The sequence below is a fragment of the Culex quinquefasciatus genome, chromosome 3 (genome assembly GCF_015732765.1).
Source record: "Culex quinquefasciatus strain JHB chromosome 3, VPISU_Cqui_1.0_pri_paternal, whole genome shotgun sequence".
Classification (NCBI taxonomy): Eukaryota; Metazoa; Arthropoda; class Insecta; order Diptera; family Culicidae; genus Culex; species Culex quinquefasciatus.
Genome location: NC_051863.1, coordinates 175,093,845 through 175,119,944, shown reverse-complemented (window position 1 = coordinate 175,119,944; position 26,100 = coordinate 175,093,845). Strand labels below are relative to the sequence as shown.

Genomic DNA, 26,100 nt, shown 5'->3' with positions numbered 1-26,100 from the left:
TGTAGAAGAATAAATAATACATATTTTTTGTTACTTTTTTTTTTTCTTTGATAATGTGATCCGTTTCTAAATCATTTTTCTGCTCGCGATATCTCCAAAACTATTTCCATTTTTAATTTAAAAAATCTTGGTAAATTTCGTTGCTCTTTCTATAAAACATGATTTGAAAATTTTAAAAATCAATCCCAAAACATTTGATAGTGTCAATATTAAGTGCTTTCGCCCTTTCCAGCGATGGAAGTTTCTTCATGACATTCAAAGAATCATGCACGAAAGATTGGTAAAATGAAACTCAAAAAATCATCGTCTGGATTATTCGGCTGGACTCCGATTTCACTACTACAGGTGTAAAGCCGCATGTCTGAAAATGACTTGTCACTATTCGTAGGTTAACAGTTTATGCAAACAAAACGAAATAAATTAACCCTCTACCGCCCAAATTTTTTTTTTCGAAAATGTTTATTTTTCCTGTGTTCAGGAGGTCATTTTGAGCAACTTTTGTTCTACGAAAAACATTACTTCTCTTGTTTTATGTTTTTCTTGTTTTATTTTTAGTATTTTAATTTGCATTTATCTTGTTAAGTTTATGTGTGTCTCAAAATTTAAAGCAAAAAGTGTTTTAAAACTCATTTTGGACTAGTTCATTTGTTTTGCAATCATTAGTTTTCAAACGATAACAAAAAAATGACCTTTTATTGGAACGCATAGCGTTTAAATGGATTTTTAAATAAATTTTTAAAAATTTACTTCGCGGCCCTTCTTGGTAGAAAAGGTCCTACTTGACAGCTCGTTCCAAGGGGACCAAAGTTGATCCATCGAAAACATATTGTCTTTTCAAATATTTTTTTTTAGTCGTGTGTTTTACCGTTTTACATAAAAAATTACACAGGGTTTTTAAATAAGGTCTCTGTTGGCAAATTTTTCTGCCATCAATAATTCAAAAACTTAAAAAAAATTGGAGAAAAAACTTTAGGAATATTTTAAAATAAGATTGTTTTCAAAAATTTAAAAAAGAAACTTCTGAAATTGAAATAATTTTTAAAGAATGGCATATTATGATTTTAAATTTCGATAAATTTTACAGAAAACGATGGGTTTTTTTTTTTTTTTTCAAAAAAGTTGGTGGCTACAGTAAAACATTTCGAAAAAGGGGGAAAAAATACGTAAGATAATCTGACTTTGTTAATAAAAAAATTCCAATTGCAAAAAAAAAAATTAAAAATATTTAATAACGAAATTCAAACAATCAATCCGCAACCATCAAAACAAATTTAATTTGTGTTTTTAAACTTAAGATAATCTTCAAACTTACATCTTCCGCTTCCTGCGCCATAAACCCGTTCATGTTCTGCGCACAGTTGGACCCGCTGTCACCCGGGCTGTGCCGCTGTCCCTCGAACGGGCTCGGACTGCCCTGTCGGGAGTCGTTCTGCATCAGCTGCTGCGTCGGCAGATCGTCTACAAGTAAACACACAATCGTTAGTTCGAGGGCTCTACACACTAAAGTTAATATTTTCATCTTACCCCAGTTGTCAAACAGATCCCCCAGCCCGTTGATGCCGTCCTCGTCGCACTCGCCGTCCAGGCCCAACCCTTCCAGATTGCCCTCCAGCTCCAGCCCGAACTCGTCGTCGTTGATGTGCTGCTCCACGAATGCCGATTGGGCGGACTGACGGGAGAGAATTAATGTTGTTTAGCCGTTGAAAACTTCTTTGTTTGAAGAGAGCGTTTCTTACCTGAGTCCTCGCGCTGGTCGGGAACACCAGGATGTGGGTACAGGTCACGTCCTGGGGCGTCGTCAGCGGCGACTGCATCGACAGCTGGCTGAACCGCTCGTCCGGCGTAAACTGGTCCGGCATGACTCGTAGCGCCGAGTCCGGTTCCAGCGTGACCAGGCAAGCGCTCAGAATGCTCGGCACCGACACCGGGTGCATCAGCGAACACTGCTCGCAGATCTCCTTCAGGTGTTTGGACGCCTTCTGCAGGTTCTGCTTGCTCAGCAGCCAGCTCCAACCTTTCAGCTCGCCGTGCCCTATCCGGCCGACGCGACCGATGACGATCCGCCACGGTTGCACCGTCTGGGAAATCAATCCCAGAATAAAGTCCATCAGCTTCTGCAGTCCGGATCGTCGCGCGGACGCCCGCTTCCGCCGCACCCGGTTCGGAATGTCGATGTTGATCGTGACCGTCTCCAGGAACTCCCCCCGATCGTCGGTGGCCACCGCCAGCAACCAGCTTTGGTCCTCGCTCAGGCAGTAGCTGCAGTACATGATCGAACACTGCTGCTTGATGCTCGTCTGTCCAAACGACTCGGTGTTCTCCTTCTTCTCCGTCAGCTTGGCGAGCACGTACGGTGGCGTGTACAGCTTGTACGGCGTCCGGTTCTTTTCGTCCTTGTTCTTGATGAACGCGTCCGCGTTCGCCGCCGTCCCGAAGCCCGTCAAGCTCTTCACGTTGTTCGCGTGCGCCATGAACCGCCGACTCTGCGAAAAGATGCTCAACGCTTGGCAGCGCATGTGATCGCTCAACCGCAACCGATTTCTGCTGCGTCCCAACTCCAGGATGCTCTCCAGCGAGATGAGCTGCAATGATCAATATTTTGTTAGAGAACTATTGAATCTATTCTAGCTCCAAGAATACCAACCTGCACGCTAATATTGCTCCGAATCGAGTCCGGCACCTGGTTCAGAATGTTCGAGTAGCACCGCAGCAGCGACAGGCACGCCAACCGCTCCGTTTCGGGCTTGTCCGTGCCGCACGTGAACGGTTCCACCATGTACAGCACGATGTGCGGCGGCTCCTTGCCGTCGTCGTCGTGCTGCATCCGGTCGGCCGGACTGCTGGACGAGGACGTGTTCAGCATGCTGCCGTCGGCGTCTGCAAGGTTGAGAAAAAGATAATTAGAGCTTTGGAAACTGGTCTGAGTTGGTACAAGCAGTGAACTCACCATTGTCGGACTTGGGTGTGCTGGGCGCCTTGTCGCCGGGTTGCGACGGGTCGGGCGTGCTCGGCGGAGGCGGCGGCATCGGACTTTGGCCGTCTCGGTTGGGCGTTGAGCTGGCCGCCTGGGACAGGGCAAGTGCGGCGGCGGCGTGCGATGAGGAAACGTTGTGATTTTCGGGTGGGTCGAGCAGACTCTTGTCCGAGGGTACCTTCGAGAGGTACGGTGCAAGCTGCTGTTGGCACGTTTGGGCGTACAGTTTGAGCAGGTCGGACAGGCGGCTGTCGCCCAGGCTGGTGAACCACTCGTCGGCGTTGGAGTTTTGCGTTTCCTTGAGGACGCGGTTCGAGCTGACGCGGAGTACGCCGTCCCAGCCCTTGATCGGGTTGTGCCGGCCCAGTTTGCACATTTCGTACGTGGTGCTGAGTTCTTTGAAGTAGGTCTTGACACGGGACACGATGAAGTCGTTGTCCGGGAGGACGACAACGTAGGCAATGTCCCGCGCGTACGAGTACGGCTCGAGGAGTAGTTTGTCCCAGTACTGGATGGCGTACGGGGACAGGGAGAGCCAGTCTTTTTCGTAGCCGACGACGAGGGATGGTACGGGTTGGGGTTCGCACTGGCCTGTGCCTCGTCCGGCTAGACGATGGAACTGTCGCCAGGTCAGGGGGCCCTGGATCGTGTATGGGGCGTCCCAAAGTCGGGTGGTGCACTTTTTGTGGAAGGCGTCCTGAAGCAACGGTTGCATGGACTTCATTATCCGGACAATGTCTTGGTTGCTCTTTGGGCCGCCAGCTCGCAGATACGGCCACTTGTGAACATTTCCACTGGTTTTGACTAGCGCCGTTTCCTGTTCGGGTTTGGTCTCGCTGATCGCTTGCAACCGGCTTTGTTCCAGTGCCAAACTGATCACATCGTTGGCATCCGAATACTCCAGCATGTGGACGGTGGCGTTTGCCACACTCTTGACCGTCATTGCACTACGAAACCGGGCCACCGCTCGGTGAATCGAGTTGCTCGAACTCTGAATGACCGCACAGTGCTGCCGCAGCAGATCCATGATCCGCAGCGGTAGCGGGGAACTATCACAGCTTACGCCCGAAGCTTCGGCGCCCTTGCCCAGCAGGAACTCCAACAGCGAGCCCTTTTTGTGCAACGCCGGATCTTCGGCCATTCCGGTAATCTCGAGTTCATCCTCGAAGAACAAGCCCGCTCGGTGCGCCAACCGGCGATTGACCAGCGCACTGAAACCGCACGTACACTTGATGGGATCTTCGTCCAGGTAACCGTTCTGCAAGCTATTGCCACCGTTGATGGCCACCGCCGGCGAATTCATCATCTCAAAGGCACCATTGTTGTTGTTGTTCCCCCCGTTGAACTGCGAGGGCGTCGACTTGGCCGACCCACCCTTGCTGCTACCGCCGAGGAAGCTCGTCCCAGGAAGAGCCAAATACGGCCCCGAGTCCGCTCCCCGGATGTTCCCCACGCACTTGGGACCGGCGTTGCACACGCACAGCGTACAACTGGTAAAGTTGTGATCCCGGAAGATGTTGAGCGACGTGTCGTACAGCAGCACGTTCACCAGCAGCGCGCTCGTCTCGATGGCCGTTACCAGTCGCTGCTGCAGCGAAGGATTGTTTGAAGCAACTTCCGGGGCGGACGGCGTCGCCGGCTCGGCCCCATCGTCCGGCCCGAACTGCTTCGCGTGGTAGGAAGAGGTCGTCGAGGTAGCGGGTGACGCCACGGCGACGTCGTACGGCGGTGGAGGCAGAATCGGCGTCCGGCGGAAGTTCATCGGATTGCCGGGGCTGCCTGCGGCTCCGAGAGGGGATGGGTACGGCAGCGGGCAGGAACCTTGGGGGGTTGGGACGCGCATCGCCGGAGTTCCTCCACCGGGCGTTGCCGGGGATATCGGGGACATGCCCTGCCGCAGCATGCCCGGGTGGAACATGTTGTTGTTCATCATCGCGCCTCCTCCTCCTCCGTTGTTCATGGGTGAGGGACTCATTAGGGAGTTGACTGAGGGGGGTCGCGATAGGACGCCTTGGGAGGGGGGATTCGAGTACGGGTTGCCGATGCCTCCGCCGGCATTTCCGTTAAAGTTGAGCGAGTTTGGAGCGCTGCTCAGGGGTTGAGGTACGGTCAGAACGGGTTCCTGCTTCATCATGACGTTGCTGGTGGCGTTGGTGTTGGCGTTTGGCGGGATGTTTTCCACTTGAGCTTGCTGTTGTTGTTGTTGTTGTTGCTGCTGCTGTTGAGCAGCTTCTTGCTGTTCTTGGAGTTCGCGCAGTTTGATGAGTTTTTCGCGTTCCTGTTTTTCCTTGCGGAGTTGCGAGGAGGATTTGTACACACAGTTGAGCGGGAGCGTAACTTGAGGTTGGGTTAGTTGACTGGGGAGTTGCTGCAGCGGGGCGTACTTGGACGATCCGACGTACTTGCAGATTGGAGGAGGGAGAAATACGTACGACCAGTCGTCGATGGGTTCTTCCTGGGGACTGCCCAGGATGGGGATGGCCGTAGCTGCGCTTTCAACCATGGTGTCTATTACGATCCCGTCCGAGAGGAAGCCTCCGGCTCCTGGGCTTGAGTTTGGATGGTGCTCTAAACTCGGTGGAGTTGGAAACATTTGGGAGAGTTCTTTTGGACTGAGAATGCCGGTGTGGCCGGTACCGGTGCCGCACCCGGTAAACCTCTTGATGTCCTCCATGTTGCCACTCTTGTTCGACGCCGGACTCGTGTTGGCGTTCATGTCCGGATCGTCGTGGTAATTCGCGCTGTCATCAAACAGGTTCTCCAGGTCGTCCAAGTTCGGCTGCAACCCTTGCACGGTGTACAACCGATCGTCTTTATCTTCCTTTTCCTTCTTAATCTCATGCGCTCCCAACATCTGGTCGTCTCCTTCGCCATCTTGGCCGCCGCCACTTCGTTCGCAACCAGCTTCCGTCTTGATCTGACTCTCGTTGAGCATACTGCCAGGCCCAGGTGTCGAGTCTCGCTCGTCCGGAAGTGCCAACGGATCCTGTGGATCCTGCTTGACGCCATCCGCAACACTCTGCACCGTCGCCAGATACTTCTCCGAGTGCTTCTGGTCCGCGTACAGGTCCATGTGACGAATTTGCTGCGCCAGCTTGGACTCCTCGTTCGGTCGATACCGCTTAACCGGATGATTCATCCACGCGTCGATCGACGAGTAGTCGTACAGCGCCTGGGACGTGCTCGGGATGCAGTCCTCCCCGGCGATCTCCTCGTAATCCCGCGAAGACAACGATGGCCTCTTTAACGACTGCAGAATCTGCAGCATCGCTTCCCGCTTATTCACCGGACTCTGGTTCGCGATCGGGTTCAAACTACTATAAACACTCGGCGTCGTCCCAGGCATGACTTCACACTTGATACCAGCCATCCCAACGCCACCACCACCCCCATGACTCGGCAGATTGCCCGGACTGCTGTTGGTCGTCCCACCACTACTGCTACTGCTGGTACTGCTCAACCCCGTCTGCTGACCACCCCCAGCCGCCGTCTGCAACGCGTTCTGCACGTTCTGCTGTTGTCCACCCCCAGACTGCTGCGAGTTGGGCGTCTCAACGCTCATGACCCCACCGCTTCCACCTCCCCCACCCGGATGGGACGGCGTGTGGTACGGCGAGGCCGTAATACTTTTACTGTCGTGCTGATCGGTCGGCGTCGGCGCCGGCGTGTTCTTGTCCAGGTGGTCCAGGCACGAGGGCGTCCCCGGCTGGACGCTGCGCGGGTTGTTCGAGGCGGGCGGGTGCGGCGACATGGTGATGAGCTGATCGCCGGACGGCACCGACGTCGGCTGGGACACGGACGACTGCATCGGCGACGGGGCCGCACTCGCCGGGCTGCCCTCCGAGGGCAGCGGATGCGAGTCCCCGATCGAGAGCGGATTCCGACAGTAGGACGGAGGTCCCCCGTACGGCGTGCTACCGCCGGCGCCGCAGTTTTGGTTTGACCTGCGGAAAGAAATGGGTAAAAGCCGGTTAATCAAACAGCATTAAATTGTACCACTTCAAGCTAGTACAATGATTTGTCTCTAGCCGCCAGTGATTTACAGTTAGTAAAAGCCAATAAAAAAAGAACTAATAATACAATAACACTATAAATCGCCTTCACCGCGAATAAATCAGCCAGCATTATGTGTAGAAAAGAAGAGAAAAGCAATACAAAAAATGAATACATAGCTCTCCAACATGAAGATATACCTAGTTGGAAGAGGAGTGCAGAAAACAGACATGCAACCAAAGGCAAAGAAGAAAAAAAACTAGCAAAGCACTAAACACACAAACGAAAAAATGTGCATCAACACACAAACAGACACACACAAATAAAAAAAAAATAAAAAAAGAGGAAAGAGATAGCATGGGAAAAACAGCAACTAGTTGTAAATAGTAAGCATGAATTGGTTGGTGTGGTGAAGAGATGCCCTCGGTTGTACCTTCTATCAACCAACTTTTATATGGTTCGTGAAGGTTCCAAAATTTTAAAAGTCGATTTATTTTAATGCCGGAAGGTTAAAGGAGTGATTTGTGAACTTAATTGAAAGGTAAGGTTTTGAAACAGGGTTTTGCATGCCATTGCGTGACGAGCAAGAATCTACTATTTTTATTGAGTCATTTTGTCTAGTGTAGTGCATAAAATTGTTTGAACACCGAAGCTACCCAAAAACAACTTTTTTCTATTTAACAAAAAAAACTCAAAGTCTAGTCCTATTTCAAAGTCTCTTGACGATTTACAGAAACTAGTGCATCCACTCCTAACGATGCTATTTATTAGTATTAATCACAAATATGTTCTAAAAATTATATTCCAATTTCCAAACTGTTGATAAAATGCCCGAATGAATGTACATGCCTTTCCCTATTTTTCAAAATATGATTTATTTGTATTTGAATTTTTCATCATAAAAGTTATGAACAATTTCGGTAACAGTCTAATAATTTGAATTTTATTTGAATATCTAAAGTTTTATTTGGTCCTACAAACTTTAGGCATCCCATAACTTATAAACTTATAAGAAATTTAAAAAAATGTCCAAAAATTGTACGTTTTTTTTGCGGATGGCACCTTTTTGCACAAGACGGAAAAAAATATTCAAATTGTGTTTACAAAATACTTAATTTTCACAAATATACGTATTTTCGATACAAAACTAAAAGGATCAGGCGTGTCTCATAGATTTCGTTTTTGTATCTAAGTTTTCCACAAAACTACGAGTTTTCGACATAAAAAAACTCATGGATTTTGAAAGTCACAGCATTTTAATTTTTGAAACTACTCAAAATTTTCAAAAAGCTTCGTATTACATATACGAAAAAAAAACTCAATTTTGCCTTCCTCACTGAGGTAAGGCTATAATCCTGCTCTAAAAATGAACTTTGTATAAAAACGTCGTAGACCCACCTTCATGTATACATATCGACTCAGAATCGAAAACTGAAAAAATGTCTGTGTGTATGTGTGTGTGTATGTGTGTGTGTATGTATGTATTTGACCAACAAACTAGCTCATGTTTCTCGGCACTGGCTGAACCGATTTGACCCGAACCTGTTGCATTCGACTTGGTTTAGGGTCCCATAGATCGAGTTTAATACAGATTGAAGTTTCGATAAGTAGTTCAAAAGTTATGTATAAAAATGTGTTTTCACATATATCCGGATCTCACTTAAATGTATGTAAACTATGTCCGGGTCCATCATCCGACCAATCGTTGGTTAGGTTATCAGAAGACCTTTCCAACGAGTTCAAAAAATTGAAGATCTGGCAATCCTGTCTCGAGATATGCCCACTTAAGTAATATTGATATACTTTTTGGAAGCCGGATCTCACTTAAATGTATGTAAACTATGTCCGGATCCACCATCCGACCCATCGTTGATTAAGTTATTAAAAGACCTTTCCAGCCATTCCAAAACATTGAAGATCTGGCAATCCTGTCTCGAGATATGCCCACTTAAGTAATATTGATATACTTTTTTGAAGCCGGATCTCAATTAAATGTATGTAAACTATGTCCGGATCCACCATCCGACCCATCGTTGGTTAGTTTATCAAAAGACCTTTCCAACGAGTCCAAATTATTGATATTCTGGCAACTCTGTCTCGAGGTATGGTCACTTAAATGATATTTATGTACTTTTTTATTCCGGATCATAACAATAGATGAAATTTTTGGACAATTCCATCATATCATTCATTGTTGGCAATAAGTGAGGAAGGCTCCAACCACATAGGTGGATTAACCCTTTCGGGCCTGATGGGTCATATATGACCCAAAAATCAAAATTTTCTAAAGTAGCCTATAATTTCTGTATGGTCCTCAGGATCATTTTCCCATCGTCAACCAAATAAATATTTTTTTGAAAATTCAGGCTCGAAAGGGTTAAGTTAGTTTTTTTTTTACTTATTTTGGGTCATTGAGTTCAAAAACATCCTCAAAATGCTGTAAAAAGATTAAGGAATTTTAAATCCATGACAGTGACCAAATTGGCGGAGTTAAATTATTGAGATTTTTTTGTTCAGTAATTGTAAATTGGAAACCATTAAAATTTGACTGAAATGGGGTCAATTTTGATGTTTGAAGTGAGAAGATAGTAAATCGAGGCTTCGGATAATCGAGTATGGACTGAACTCTAAACTTTCACAAAACTACGTTGCTTTTGTTATACATTATTATTGTTTTGATTCTGCTGGAAATTCATCATTTGGTACTCATATTGCAGACTTTAAGTATTTTGAAAAATATACAGCTCTACTATTTTAATTTTTCTCAAAAAAATCAGCTGCTACTATCGAACTGTATGAGAAATTTCCATTCATTTCATAAAAAAAAACATAAAATCTGAGTATTTTAAAAATAAGTAGTTTTCATATTATTTAAAAAATGTTTTATGACTTTTTCGATCTTAGTTTCAAAAAACTAAATACCAAAAAAATATAACCTAACAATTGCGAAAGTTGAAAATGACATTAAGCAAAAAAATAAAAAAAAAATTATTCTTTGGAATATTGTGTCTCAGCAACTTATTGTCCGATTTTGATTGTATAGAGCAATTCCAGCTCAAATCAGGAATTTTTCTGGTACTTTTGTACCCGACCCTCTCCGATTTCAATGAAACTTTTAAGACATGTGATCCCAGGCCTATATAAGCCATTTTTGTGTATATGGAGCCAATAGTACTCGAAAATAACATTTGAGAAGGGCGTAAGGTATTTAAATATTTTTGTATTTTGCAATTTAAAAATTACTGTATCTCGAAGCCATTGCGTCGTATCCAAAAGTGGTCAAAGACAAACTTGTAGGAAATTGGACGGGCTTTCTGAAAAAAATACACTGAAACAAAAATACACGCCACTTCTATGAGATTTTTTGATTTTTAGGTCTAAAACTTAAATTTAAAGGTGTTGTCACGATTTTTTTCGTTCAAAATTTTTGAGGAAATAGCCTAAGATGTTACCAATAGACTGACGAAAAATGCAGGATGGTATGTCTCTCCTAAAAAAATACAAAAATCATTTACTAAAACTGTTTTTTTGAAAAGTGGTCTAAACGTCAAAATTAAAAAAAAAAAACTCATAGTGGGAATCGATTCCCCAGACAATTTTACATAAAAGTCTCCATATTGTCCTATGTCCAATCCTTGGGAAGATATTGCGGTTTTAAAAATAAAAATGATGAAAAAATGGGTTATTTGGTGATTTTTGGCAATTTCTATATGACAGACTTGTTTTTTCAGTCTCGTTAATATTTTTACCGGAAAGCTCGTTCAATTTCCCATAAGTTTGCCTTTGACAGCTTTTTGATTTGACTCGTTTTGATATTTACGTAAGCTAATTTACTATCCAGGTTTCTACCACACTGAAAAAAATATTCTCTTTTCAGTTATTAACAATGTAATTAAGAGGCAGTATTTGTAGATTCTGCTCGGTTTGTTCTCTTTCTGAGTTCTGTTTTCTGAGGATTCCGAATATGACAAAATTGAGACCAAAAAGTGACGCTATGGAAGCCTACAGGGCAAAAGCTAACGTTGTAAAATGTTTGTTCTAGAAAAATCGTAAAACTATGAGAAAAACTGCAATTGGCCAAAAAGTTAATACCGTAGGCTTATAGTCCATGAAATACCCTAACTTTTGACCTATGGGAGTATGGGTGTTGCTGGCTGTTGCCAAAAGTTATTAAGGTTTTAAAAAAATCCATTTTTAACAGTAATTTGCAAAAGCTATGAGAAAAAGTCAAACCAATCCTGGATGTCTATAGCACATTTTGAAGGGCTTCAAAAGACCTTTCGAATGCATCTAAGAGAGTTGGAATTGATGAAGTTTTACGGAAATGCGAGCAATTTTAAGATTTTTCATGTTTTTTAGACCTCAAACTTCAATGCCCGTTTTACCCCACTTCCCTTTGTCGTAGAGGGCTCATATTTGGCATGAGTTCATCTCATGTATGTCCCGCCCGTGTGGATCAATCGTACCGCGCACTGGACTCACAATCCAGAGGTCGCCGGTTCGAATCCCGCGGCGGGCGCTCTAAAATTCTTTGTGTAAATATGTGTATTCGGCGCCGTCGCTCCGTGCCATACTTTCATACACTTAGGAGCCCAGGGCGGCGAAGTCCTTGTAGATAAAAGGAAGACACTAGTGGTTGGTACTAGCAATGGTGGCCGACAGCTATAAAGTCAACTTCGTTTTTCGTCATCTCATGTATAGACAAACAAACCCTGAAAGTTTCATCCAAATCGGAGCACCTCGATACGACCTGTTTCACATCGGTGAAAAACTCGCTCTTAAGCTTATAACTGTAAGCCCTTACATCCAATTGAAATGCTGTCAAAGGCAAACTTATGGGAAATTGGACGAGCTTTCCGGTAAAAATATTAACGAGACTGAAAAACCAAGTCTGTCATATAGAAATTGCCAAAAACCACCAAAAAACCCATTTTTTCATCATTTTTATTTTTAAAACCGCTGTATCTTCCCAAGGATTGGACATAGGACAATGGTCAATGTGGAGACTTTTATGTAAAATTGTCTGGGGAATCGATTCCCACTATGGGTTTTTTTTTTAATTTTGAAGTTTAGACCACTTTTCAAAAAAACAGTTTTAGTAAATGATTTTTGTATTTTTTTAGGAGAGACATACCATCCTGCATTTTTCGTCATTCTTTTTGTAACATCTTAGGCTATTTCCTCAAAAATTTTGAACGAAAAAAAATCGTGACAACACCTTTAAATTTAAGTTTTAGACTTAAAAATCAAAAAATCTCATAGAAGTGGCGTGTATTTTTGTTTCAGTGTATTTTTTTCAGAAAGCCCGTCCAATTTTTAATGTAATAAAGCTTCAAATTGCTACAATTTAGGGATCATGCATTTTGTTTAAAAAATTAATGGATAATTATTTTTCTGCAAAAAAAAAAAGATTTAATAACGGCAAAAAAAAATCTGAATAGCTCTCAACGATAATGCAGGTACTTTGCCGAATACACCAGATCGAATAGAAAATTCCTTCACAACCTACGATGTTTTTTGTACAGTAGGGTGCCCAGAATGTTGGACTTGTTTTCGCTCTACAAGCTGAATAACGTCATGATCCGAAATCCGGACACTTAGTAGCATATCATTTTTGTTATAGCTGGCAAAAAATCATGTAATAAGTTGAAACATCATTAGAATGTAGTATAAACAGTCAGTTTCAAGAAAATGCATGCAAACTATGTCTTTTCTAGCCATTTTTCATCAGAATTCTAAAATTAAAGTGACTTGTTGTGCTTCGATTCCCGGACACTGATAAAAGCAGATTCGAAACCGGACACTTTTGCTTCGAATTCCGGACACTCGATTTTACTTATGAAAACTGGAATGTTAGTGAATGGTATTCTTTAGGATTCAAATAAGCTGTTAACATCAAAATAAACGATAGTTTATATAAAAATTTGCTAGTATTTAAGGAAATCGAAACCATAAATTTCTGCTTTGCCTTCCCCGTGCTTCGAACGTCTATGAAATATTTCAAGTGAAATGTTTCGCATTTTTGGTAAAATTATTATTATATTGTATTTAATTGTTTTGGCATTAACTACTGCGTTCAAACAAACTTTAAATGAAAGTTGATGTTGAAATTCATCAAATAACACAGTTTTGACATTCATAATGCGAACTTATATCTAAATAATTAATAAAACAAGATGAAGTGTCCGGGTTTCGAAGCGTCCGGGAATTCGAATCATGACGTTATTGTTCCTTGAGCATTTTTCGGACTCTGGGCCGAATATGAGCAAAATTGGTCAACATTTACCAACATAACATTGATACTTGAAGGTGAAGTGTGTATGAAAAAAACGGAATAATATATGATAAACCCAATTTTTCTTATGGCTGTGTTTTCAGTGAAAGCTATTTTCATCCAAATATCTTCGAAAGTGAGATTTTCATTGGAAATTTTATGATCTACAACATTGCCAAACACACCAAAGCTGAAAAATTCGATCTTGAAAAGTTATTAGCTATTAAAAAATTGCTTAGCTAGTCAAATTTCATCAAACCAGTTAAAAAAACTGGGTCTGATACCGGACACCAAAATCAACCGGGAATTTTTTCTGCTGGTTTCGGGAGAAATATTCATAGTTATCGGATTTTTTCGCTAAACCACACCATCGAATTTGAATTTGAATTTTATGGATTAAAAAAATATTTGTGATAAAAACAATAGGATGAATGGAGCCGGCTAGGAGTGACAATGATGCGTAGAAAGACTGCGAAAGTGGTGCTAAAATTCCAATCCGGATGTAGTTGCCACAGGCTAGGCATTGTTCACAACGTGTTCATTTTAAAGATATAGAACATATGATAAAAGTGAAAATACTATTATGCAGACAAATTTCCAAATTGTAGGTTAAAACTTAAAAAAAACAACCACCTCCAGCTCGACTTTTGTTAGGTAAAAAAAATGTTCTACTTTTCTTTGCTCCAGAAAGAATGATAAATAGAAAGGAACCTTTAAGTACATGTTAAACAATAATAGACCCTCTTCCAAAGGCAATCAAATGAAAATAAAACTTTAAAATAACAATAAAATGAATAGTATGAGTTGGTGTCGCGTTGTATTGATGATTTCGTGATGAGTTCGAGCTTCGCGGTGGACCTTCTTGTATTGTGTCGCGTTGCTGTTTTTGGGGTGAATATCTCAAGCTGCTGCAACACAGCAGCGGAAAGAAACGGAGGAGGTGGGGGGAAACAGTTTTTCAAAACAAAACGCACCTTTGAGCGGACTCGAGATAGTCGGGACTGTCCGCGCCGGGAGCCCCGGTGGACGAGGACGGAGAGGAGAATTGGTTGTGGTGGTGGTGGTGGTGTTGGACGGCGGTGGACGAAGACGGCTGCGCCGCGGACCTGCCCGTCGGGAAGAACCGCTGGTGGTGGTGCGCGGCGGAAGGTCGCTTGTGGAACGGGATCCGGTGCGGCCGGGCTGGCCGAGAGGAAGAGGAACCACTGCCGGTGTGGGAAGAACCGGACGCCGTGGTGCCTTTTCCCGACGACGAGGTTCGTCCACTGCCAGACGATGGCTTTTTGTTGCACCTGAAAGAGCCACACAAGCTCAGCAACGTTCGGTTTTGCGGTTCTCGCGGGTTCTAAGGCTAGCTTACGGACTCGGTAGTAGGTGTTATTGACTAAGATTTTTAGGGTTTCCGTTTTTCTGTTTTTCGATTTCTTTTAGAAGGGAAATTGATTGAATAGACACACTTATCTAATGCAGCAAAGAATACTAGAAGAAATAGTTTCAGCATGCGCACTCAAGGTACATTGAGCACATCTTAAATAGTTATATTAGCACAAGACAACGTAACGATAGAAGAGAAAAGTAAAGGAGCAATACACTAATCTAGGAAATGGTATACGTAGAACAAACTATCTAATTAAAATTTCTTCAATCGCGCGTATTCGACAGGGCATAAAACACAAATAATAGCTTTAAAAAAACAAAACAAAACCCGAAACTCACTTGATGCACGAGCAGGACACCTTCTGCGTGGGATCGGTAATCTCCCACACCGAGTTGGCGTTCGCGTCCACCCCCATCGAGGACGACGACGTCGAAGACGTGGTGTTGTCGCAGGGATCCTTCGGCTCAGACTTGATCGCCACGCCGTCCGAGCCGGGCGACTGCTGCGGAGCGGAAACCTGCGGGGCGGTCGCCCGCATAATACAGTCCTGCCAGGCCCGTTCCGGCAGCAGGACGGCCGCCGAGCAGTTGATCTGCGCCGCGGACATGCTGCTCTGGTTGCCGAGATCGTTCGAGGGCGACTCCGGCACCGTCAACGGTGGGTTCATCAGCGGCCGACTGCTGCTGCTGCTGTTACTATTGCTACCATTGTTATTACTACTACTGTTGCCGGTGCCGGTGCTGGCGGTGGTTGTCGTGGTTGGGCTACTGCCGGTCGAAGACACCAGGTCGGCGGCCAGCGAGTTGGACACGGCCACCGTGAGGGAAGATGCTGCGGCAGGGCAGACGGATTTGGAGTTTGCGGCGGAAGAGGCGTTGCTGCTGCCATTCGAGTTGGGCGGCGACCAGTCGTCGATGTCCGTCACGAGCACGTACTTGGACGGGTAGCGCATCTTGATGCCGCCTGGAAGAGAAGATTAGAAAGGTGGGGGATTTTAATGAATTTGAAATGTTTGATAGGCAGTTCTCTACAATTTCGCAATTTTTTAATTTTTTTTTTAGTTAGAAGCAAATTTGCATTATTAGATTTTCCATACAAGTCTCCATGTAATTTTGGGGCCTGGTCATACAAAATGGGTTTAAATTGGATGGAATTCTTAATCTTGAAAAGGGATTTTCTTATCGATTTGGTGGCTCCGGCAAAGTTGTATGTTATGGTTAGGGTTAGTGAAATTTCACGATTTCGCGGGCAGCGTGAAATCCGCGTAATTTGGCTTTTTCCGCGAAATCCCGTGAAATTTTATGTTTGTGTGAAAATGTAACGATTTTTCTCAAAATAATTGATCAAACTCAAATAGGAATAAACATTATTTTATGAAATACTGGAGAATTAAGCTAGTGAATACCCTGGTTAAATTAGTAATATAGGGTAAGTGATTTTTGACGATTTCGTGGACGGCGTAAAATTCTTAAATTTCATAAATATTTCATCAATGAAGACTATTCAATTACATTTAATTAGTTTTCAATTAAAGAGTTTGAATATTTATGTATGTCATGTTAATACAAACCATTTGAAGAAATGTTCAGATTTTTGAGTTTTGTTTAGAAACTAGCTAAATTTAGTTATATTTTCATTCGCTGTAATGCAAAATTTTACTGCCTTTTTAATTTGAAAGGAATAATTTCGAAAAGCTTAAAAAATCAAACTTTTGTTTTATTCAAAATAAAAGGAAGAGTTTTTTGAACATTGAAACATTTAAATTTTTTCTGAGTTCTGTTTAAGTTTAACGATATTTGTTTACTTGGGTGGATGATTCCCGTGAAAGTTAAAAAATAATACTTTTTTTGTTTTCTTTTCTCATTTAAAATAAAATTTTCGATTTTGTTAAGAAAATATATCATTTTTGCAAATTGATTTCAAATTTAGTTTTTGAAAAGTGAGCTAAAAACCTAAAAAATGTGTTTAATGGGCTAAATGTCGCAAAAAAATCAATTTATTTTACTCATTTTGGCTGGACAAGATTGTTTAATCTGGCTTTGATATGAAATTCAATAAAATATATAATGATATAACAGAAACAAATAAGCGAAAACATTTTAGCTTTATTTGTCGAATATTAAAAAGCAGTTCAGTAAATGAGTGTACGCGTGCCCTACATTTTGTTTCCAAATATATAAACCAGATGGAAACTTTTTTGAAAATTAGGAGATTTTTTTGTGTCACGCAGGGATGGAATAATCGCAAAAAAATCAATTTCGCTTGCGAACTTTCTTCACCCGCAAAAGAGAGAGGAGGCAAATCACGGAAAAGAAAATCGCTCCCGAACTTCTCCAAGAAAATCAATCTGCTGATGATTTTTTTTTTGTGAATTTCCTTGTCCTTCCACTTAAAAATATTTATTTGACTTTGTTTACACACAATGCCCATCTACAAAATGTGACAGGTCGTATTTCGACGTGTGACGTTCCACTTGCTAGTGTAGTAGTGAAAAAGAAATTTCGCCGAATTATCAAGGGGATGATTTTTTTAGATTCCTTTAACCGATCTTTCGTGCGCGAGAGAGAAGACCCAAACTCCCCTCGGATTTTTTCTCTTGATGAACGTCCAATAATTTTCTTTGGATGATGATTATTCCATCGCTGGTGTCACGTTACGTGATTTTTATAGTTTTTTGAAGAATAATAAATAATGAAGCATAAAAAGTAGTTTCTTTGATTTAATTTTCAGAGTTATTTTAACATTTTTCACGTTCCGCGAAATTTGCGTGAAATTTGGTGTTTTGAAATTGAGGTCCCCGTGAAATTTGCAATTTTCGAGCGTGAAAAATCACTAAGCCTAGTTATGGTTAAAGATTAAATACTGATTTTTTTTTATCAGTTAAAGTTTAACTACCGAAAAACGTATTTTGAAAATTGATTTTTTAATATGTTATAGTGGACTGAAAAAGATATCTTCTGAGCCATAGTGCGTGATGGTGCAAAATATCTTTTTGAAATTATATTCTTGATTCCAACATTTTATAAGTATTTTTTTCGAAAAGATTAGCAAATTTCACAAATGTTCAATTTTTTAACATTAAAAATATTCTGAGATGTTCGAATAGAAAATAGAAGGCTGTTTGGATGAGGCTTAAAAAACGTCAATTTTCTTGTTTCTTTTTCTTTTATTCCAATCCAATCTTAACAGTCTCTTATGCAATTTTATCGGAAAATTTCTCAACTATTTCAAAGCAATATTTTCTAGAATGGACAATCATGGACACTATTTTTAAACTATAAAAGTATCATTTTTCAGTTCAAATTAAACTAAAAGTCGCTGTATCATGAAAATGGTGCACTTTATCAAAAAATCTGTGAAGTACTTTTCGATTGCAACTATAATTTTACATTCAACAGCGAAAAAAAAATTTTGTTTTTCCAAAAATCATACACTCCGGTGGTTGGTCACTTTTTCGTTTGACACTTTTTTAATTTGTTCCCCGTTGGTTGGTCAAAGGCAAACTGAAAAGTGACCAATTGTCACTTTTTACACGGCGCTCACACTCCCTATCAAAACAAACGTTTGGTAGTGTGTGAACTCCGTGTAAAAGGGGTATCAAACTAACAAGTGACCCCGTTCGTTTGACAACAAATGGTATTTTAGGTTTGGAGTGTATCATAGATAAAAAAAAATTGAATTTTAAAAAATATGGATTATGACAAATTGAATTTTAGTGAAAAAAGTTAATTAAAAAATTGCCCGATTTTTTTTCCGTGTACCATTTTTTTTTTGGGTTTCCTCATCAATATCTACAACTTGAAACGACAACGACACAAAATGGCTATTTTGGTCATAGGGAAAAGCTTTAGCCAATCCAAAAAATATAAATAAAATTCATTTCCGGTTCCGGTTTTGGTAGAGAACTGCTTACGGATTTCTTCCTGATTTCAGGATATTCTTGTTTTGTTTCTGACAGAGAATATTACAGAACAAAAATTAACTATTTCAGAAGATTAAAAAACAGGCTTATTTTTTTTGCCATTTAAATAACTGCTTATTGTAAAAGCGGAAAAGCTTCCACAGATTTAGTCAAACAAGAGTAAACTGATCGGAAAGAATAATATTTTTTTAAATAAGCTTTATTTTCAGTATTTTTATTTTTTTCCTTTTGAGTTGTTGTGTTTTGCGATAGGTCCAATTTATTTTACAATTTAGAGAACTTAAACGCCAACTTTTCAGAAATTTCCAGGTTGGGCAAAAAATCTTTGACCGAGTTATGAATTTTTTAATCAATACAGATTTTTTCAAATAATCGAAATATTGGTCGCAACAATTTTTCAACTTAATTTTTCGATGTAAAATCGAATTTGCAATCAAAAAGTACTGGAGTAAAATTTTGATAAAGTGCACCGTTTTCAAGTTAAGGCCATTTTTATGTAACTTTTTTCAAAATAGTCGTAGTTTTTCAATTTTTTTTTTGAATAAGTGCACATGTTTGCCCACTTTTGAAAAATATTTTTGAAAAGCTGAGAAAATTCTCTATATTTTGCTTTTTAGAACTTTGTTAATACGACCCTCAGTTGCTGAGATATTGCCATGCAAAGGTTTAAAAACAGGAAAATTGATGTTTTCTAAGTCCCACCCAAACAACCCACCGTTTTGTAATGTTGATATCTCATCAACTAATGGTCCGATATACAATGTTAAAATATGAAACATTCGTAAAATTTTCCGATCTTTTCGAAAAAAAATATCTTCAAAATTTTTAAACCAAGAATAACATTTTAAAAGAGCGTAATATTGAATATTTGGCTCTTTTGTAATGTTATTCTTGACCTAAAATTTTAAAAAAAATGTTTTCGAAGAGATCGGAAAATTTCACGAATGTTTCATATTTTAACATTGTAAATCTAACCATTAGATGCTGAGGTATCAACATTACAAAACGGTGGGTTGTTAGGGTGAGACTTAGAAAACATAAATTTTCATGTTTTTAAACCTTTGCATGGCAATATCTCAGCATCTGAGAGTCGTATCAACAAAGTTCAAAAAAGCAAAATATAGAGAATTTTCTCAGCTTTTCAAAAATATTTTTTTCAAAATTGGGCAAACATGTGCACTTATTCAAAAAAAAATTAAAAACTGCGACTATTTTGAAAAATTTACTTAAAAATGGCCTTAACTTGAAAACGGTGCACTTTATCAAAATTTCATTACATTACTTTTTGATTGCAAATTTGATTTTACATCGAAAAATGAAGTTGAAAAATTGTTGCGACCAATATTTCGATTTTTCGAAAAAATCGGTATTGATTAAAAAATTCATAACTCGGTCAAAAATGTTTGCACAACCTGGTAATTTCCGAAAAGTTGATGTCCTCTAAAAAGTGACAAAAGTTAAATAAAAAATCACCAAAATTTGTTTTACCGTGTATAATTTTTTTCAGTGTAGTCCATATCCATACCTACAACTTAACTGAAGACACCAAATCGATCAGAAAATTCCTTCAAAAGATACAGAATTTTGAATTTTCATAAATCGTTTTTGTATGGACAGCTGCCAAATTTGTATGGAAAATTATATGGACAAACTAATGATGCAAAATGGCTTCTTTGGGCATACCGAAGGCACCAAAAAAGTTTCAGTTGGATTAAAAAGTACAACAATTAAAATTCTAAAAACAAGACCGATTTCGTAGAGAATTGCTCAGATAAGCAAATTGTGAGAAATGGTTAAATTTTGGATTGAAAAATGATACCAAAAATCCCAAATAATAAATTAAGTATATTGGCATTTGCTGAGCTAAAAATACCCCCAATCAACTTACCGGTCATAATCTCCACGATCGGCGGCACCAGATCACCGCCGCCGCCGACGCTCTCCGCCGCCAGGTGCATGTTCTTGTTCGAGATCGGATAGAAGGCACTCCAGTCGTCCAGCACCTTCTGCGTCTGGGGATCGCTCGCCTTGTGGCTCTGGCCGGTCAACGTTCCGGCCAGCCCGAACGGGGCCAGTATCACCGAGCGGGGCTTTGGACTGTCGCCGCCTCCCTGGTGGGCCTGCGCCTCCTCCAGGTGCTTCAGCATGAGGGGCCGCACCGGCGGATGCTCGCGGATGTCCATCGAGGCGCACACCGTACTGTCGCCGTGCACGAAGAACGCAAACGAGAACGAAAGGTGGAGCGAGCTGGGAAAGGGGAGGGATTGTTAGTACTACTATGGTTAGATTTGCCAATTGGCGACAAGCGTTGCTTGCATGGTTCTGTCGATGGGAGAACGAAGACATTTCCTAATGACTACTCGAAAACGTCACAGAGATCCATCGGTCCGGGCTTGCCGGACTTGCTCTCGGAAGTGTGACCCAGACTGGGCGTTCCCACGGGTTGCCACCCTGGCCACGGGACTCAGCGCAGGGCGGCACCACGGCGCAACTAACAGCGGTGGAAAAACGGGTCTCTTCCGGAAGTGTGCATTCTTCAACGCTTGATGAACGGACCAAATTGCTTACCTCTTGCCAAACACTCGCTCGCTGTTGGAACTCGGCTGCACGAACCACCTGCCCAGACGGACGACATCCCGCGACAGTAAACATCTGTCCACATGTTAGCAGCGGCCACAGGCGGGTTCCACAGGTGGTTGGTTCCATGATGAGAAAAAAAAAGAAAGAAACAAAAGCAAATCGCGTCAAGTTGATGAGGATAATTTTCGCGAGTAACGACTTTTTTGAAAGCCACGGTCGTAACTCTCCGCTGGACCAGTTGGTCTGTATCATGAACACTCACCGTTCGATGACGTTGTGCAGCGCCTTAAACAGCAGCGACCGGCACTCGTACGACAGGCCAGCCTCCCAGGAACCCTTCTCGCCGTCTGGAAAGGTAGAGGAAAAAGTAGGATATCAGTTTGGTGGTGTCTCGCGGTGATGATGTTTAATGGTGGTTATAGTAGTTTAAGCGAAGAGGCAATAATGTGCGATTTAATTCTGTTTAAGCTCATACCATCGACAATCGGCACGATTCGCGACAGTTCAAATAATTGTCTTCAAATGGTGACATTGGCCTTCACCTCAGATTTCAACAGCATTCTGAATGAAACATTCAAATTATGGTTGACAGGACGACAAGAATACATTTTAAATATTTGTTTTAGCAATTTGGCCCAATTTTGTGAGCCGAGTAATGATGTGGTAATAAAGGCAAACATATGGGAAATTGGACGAGCTTTCCGGTAAAAATATTTTCGAATCTGAAAAATCAAGTCTGAGCAATTCTCTACCAAAACCGGAAATGGATTTTATTTGTATTTTTTTAATTGGCTCAAACTTTGTGGGGGACTTCCCTATGACCAAAGAAGCTATTTTGTGTCATTGGTTCACCCATACAAGTCTCCATATAATTTTGGCAGCTGTCCATACAAAAATGGTACGTAAATATTCGAATATCTGTAACATTTGAATGAATTTTCTGATCAATTTGGTGTCTTGCGCAAAGTTGTAGGTATTGATGAGGACTATTGAGAAAAAATTGGTACACGGAAAAAAATGCCGTTTTTTAATTAACATTTTTTTCACAAAAACTCAATTTCCCAAAATACGTATTTTTAGATTTTCGAGGCTTTTAAGCCATAGAGAAACATGGTCAAAAAATCTGCCGCCGAGTTATAAATTTTTGAAAAAATTGTGATTTTTGGAAAAAATTAAAAATTTTATGCAAAAACAATTTTGACATAATTTTTTATGTAAAAATGAATTTCCAATCGAAAAGTACCTTACAGATTTTTTGATAAAAGGCTCTGTTTTCAAGATATAGCCACCGAAAGTTTGATTTTAGCGAAATATTTGCAGTTTTTCGATTTTTAAAAATAGTGACCATGAGTGACCATTTCTAAAAATATTTTTTTTTTTTTGAAAAAATCAGAAAATTTGCTATAAATTGTCTAAGAGACATTAAAGATTGGACCTCTGGTTGCTGAGATACAGCGGCTCAAACAAAAGGAAACACGAAAATTGAAGTTTGCTAAGTTTCTAATGTCGATATCTCAGCAACTAATGGTCCGATTTTGAATGTTAAAACATAAAACATTCCCAACTTTTCGAAAAAAATATTTAAAAAAAATTAAATCAAGACTAACATTTAAAATGGGCGTAATATTCAATGTTTGGCCCTTTTAAAATGTTAGTCTTGAATTAAAAAAATCTAAATACTTTTTTCGAAAAGATCGGAAAATTTCGCGAATGTTTCATGTTTTAACATTCAAAATCGGACCATTAGTTGTTTAGATATCCTCATTAGAAAATTGGGACTTAGAATACTTCAATTTTCTTGTTTCTTTTTGTTTAAGCCACTGTATTTCAGCAACCAGAGGTCCAATCTTCAATGTCTCTTAGTCAATTTTATAGCAAATTTTTAGAACTTTTCCAAAAAAAATATATTTTTCGGAAATGGTGACTAAAATCAAACTATCGGTGGCTATATCTTGAAAACAGAGCCTTTTATCAAAAAATCTGTAGAGTGCTTTTCGATTACAAATTCAATTTTACATAAAAAAAATTACGTCAAATTTGTTTTTGCTCATGCAAATTTCGATGTTTTTAAAAAATCACTATTTTTTCAAAAATTCATAACTCTGCGGCAGATTTTTGACCATGTTTTTCTATGGCTCAAAAGTTGCGGGTTTTTGTCCCCTAAAACATATCAAAAAATCTCGAAAATCAATAAATACGTATTTTGGGAAATTGAGTTTTTGTGAAAAAAAATGTTATTAAAAAATCGGCAAATTTTTATTTCCGATACCTTTTTTTCTCAATAGTCCTAAACAATACCTACAATTTTGCCGAAGACACCAAATTGATCAGAAAATTCATTCAAAAGTTACAGATATTCGAATATTTACGTACCATTTTTGTATGGACAGCTGCCAAAATTGTATGGAGACTTGTATGGAACCAATGACACAAAATAGCTTATTTGGTCATAGGGAAGTCCCCCACAAAGTTTGAGCCGAATCAAAAAATACAAATAATAAAAATGGTCGAAATCGGCCGATTTCGTAGAGAGTTGCTCAGTCTGTCATATAGAAATTGTCAAAAACCACCAAAAAACCTATTTTTAATTTTTAATTTTTTAAACCGCTGTATCTTTAAACCACTTTTCAAATAATAAATAATTTTTGATTTTTTTAGGAGAGCCATACCATCCTGCATTTTTCGTCAGTCTTTTTGTAACATCTTAGGCTATTTCCTCAAAAAAAATTAACGAAAAAAATCTTGACATCACCTTAAAATTTGACTTTTAAAATTTAAAATCAATAAATCGCATGGAAATGGCGTGTATTTTTATTTCAGTGCATTTTTTTTTAGAAAGTCCGTCCAATTTCCTACAAGTTTGTCTCTGACCACTTTTTTTTACGCCCTTCTCAAATTTTATTTTCGAGTACAATTGTCTCCATATGCACAAAAATGACTTATATAGGCCTAGTATAACATGTCTATATAGTTTAATTGAAATCGGAGAGAGTCGGGTACAAAAGTACCACAAAAATTCCTGATTTGAACTGGAATTGCTCTATAGATTTAGTTGAACTTTATTTTTATTGTACCATACAGTTTTCCTAACAAAAATCGAAATAACTACTTAAAATAAGATCTCAAGTTTGTAAGGTAGTATCTGTTTCCATAAAATATTTTTCTTGAAAAATTAAGAATCATCTTTAAGATTATTGATCCGACAAAGCTAAAAGCAAAATAAGTACAATTTTCCGTAGCACATAATTTGCTCAATCTATGGTTAAAAAAAAAACAATAAAACAATAAGAATTAAGTTTGCTACTAAATCGCCACAATTTAATTTAGTACCCATACTCATTACTACACTCCATAACTCAACAGCTGCACCAAGCAAAACTGCCCACAACACCTGTCCCGCTCTCGACAGCAATCATATTCCGAACGACACTCTACTGATGGCACGTATCGATCATCGTCGTCGCCACCGTGATCGACTCAGCTCCGGCCAATTGCATTCAATACCTTGTCACAAAAGTGCACCCACAATATGTGTGTGTGTTCAGTTTGGTTTCCACACTGCAATTTACAGCTTGCACTTTTACACGCTCGGCTTTGTTGATGTTTCACTGTTTAACCTTTTCGCGCGTTCCCTCAGACACCTTAACGGGGGTGGGCGGTGTTGCCCCCACCCACCCACACACGTTCCCACGGGTTGGCACGTGCCATATGACACCGTTTCACACACCACTTGAAATAGTGCCCCGTCACCCAGCACCGACCGGTAGCGCCGTGGCGCCTTTGCAGGGGAAGATTATGTTATTAGGTACTTTTGTTGAGCTTAGTTGGGATAATATGAATATTGTTATTGACAGAACGTTTTCAAAAATAAAAAAAGAAGTATTAAAAAGTTGTGAAACTAATCTTAAACTTGAAAAAACGATCACCAATAAATCTACACAATTTCGGATGAAAAACAATTTTTGAAACCCGTTAGAAGTTGTCAAATTGTATTTTGTTTACATTCAATACTATAAAAAATCAGCATTTAAGAAGCAGATTTTGTAGGTTTTGCTCGGTTTGTTCCAGAGGTTCTATCAAAGTGCTCTGATTTGGATGAAACTTTCAGCTATACATGAAATGTACTCATGCCAAATATAAGAACTATATTTCCCATTTCCAGGGAAATTTGTAAATTTCCCGAGAATTCGCAAAATTTTAGCGGAATCATTCATTTTTTAAATTTTTTGGCCTTTTTTAATGTATCAAAAAATTATAAAAGAGCTAAATTTTATTTTATATAATTTAATTGTATATAATTTAATTTTATTGCATTCTTATTGAACTAAAAAGTTCTTCTTAAAATTTCATGTCAAGGTTCATTTCAAATTATATTAATTTCTGAACTATTCAAAACTGGGAATAGATCTTGTTTATTTGTTGTGCAAAAAGTATGATTTTATTGAATGAAAATAAACTATTCTAATTTTGGTAAGATTTCAAACGAAAATTATTGTTATATGATTTGAAAATTAGGTACCTTTTCCAGTCAAGATCAAAATTGAGTTTTTTTTACGTTTTTGTTTACCATTACCAAATTGGATGCAAATTGAATTGGTTTCATAACATGTCTGGAAGAGGGTTGAGCAAGAAGAATTTGGTTAATTTGTTTAAATGCGTTCAAGAAATTACAGTTTGAAGTTGGAAATTTTTAGAGCCATAGAGCTACCAAGGGGCTTAGAGGTTTAAATATAAAAAAATATCTAATCTTAAATAATTTTCTACTTCATATCATATGAATGGTGCCAAAAAACAACCATGTTTCAGAAACTCGCTCCAATTATATGAAAACTTTGAGTTGTGATTTCGTAGAAATGGTAATTCAAGTGAAAAACCAGTTTTATTAATGTAAATTCAATGCTAGTCTATGAATCTATAAGCTTAAATCAGAAAGATTTGTTCTGGAAAAAGATGAAAAACATATTTCTGCATGGTTTTTG

At 39.9% G+C, this 26,100-nt stretch overlaps 1 protein-coding gene across 5 annotated transcripts in view; it reads right to left on the bottom strand.

Moving 5' to 3' along the window:
- Positions 1 to 26,100, bottom strand: part of LOC6040647 (mediator of RNA polymerase II transcription subunit 13) — an 81,093-nt gene that overhangs the window by 6,840 nt on the left and 48,153 nt on the right. For 4 of the 5 annotated variants that reach the window (XM_038262809.1, XM_038262806.1, XM_038262807.1 and 1 more), the window contains 10 exons: positions 21,384 to 21,468; positions 21,110 to 21,193; positions 20,430 to 20,788; positions 14,958 to 15,582; positions 14,216 to 14,533; positions 2,948 to 6,918; positions 2,645 to 2,877; positions 1,737 to 2,582; positions 1,525 to 1,669; positions 1,313 to 1,458 (listed from right to left, as the gene is read on the bottom strand). In XM_038262809.1, coding sequence (XP_038118737.1) covers positions 1,313 to 1,458; positions 1,525 to 1,669; positions 1,737 to 2,582; positions 2,645 to 2,877; positions 2,948 to 6,918; positions 14,216 to 14,533; positions 14,958 to 15,582; positions 20,430 to 20,788; positions 21,110 to 21,193; positions 21,384 to 21,468 — 6,812 coding nt within the window. The remainder of the gene's footprint in view (positions 1 to 1,312; positions 1,459 to 1,524; positions 1,670 to 1,736; positions 2,583 to 2,644; positions 2,878 to 2,947; positions 6,919 to 14,215; positions 14,534 to 14,957; positions 15,583 to 20,429; positions 20,789 to 21,109; positions 21,194 to 21,383; positions 21,469 to 26,100) is intronic. The other variant, XM_038262810.1, reaches the window with a different exon arrangement.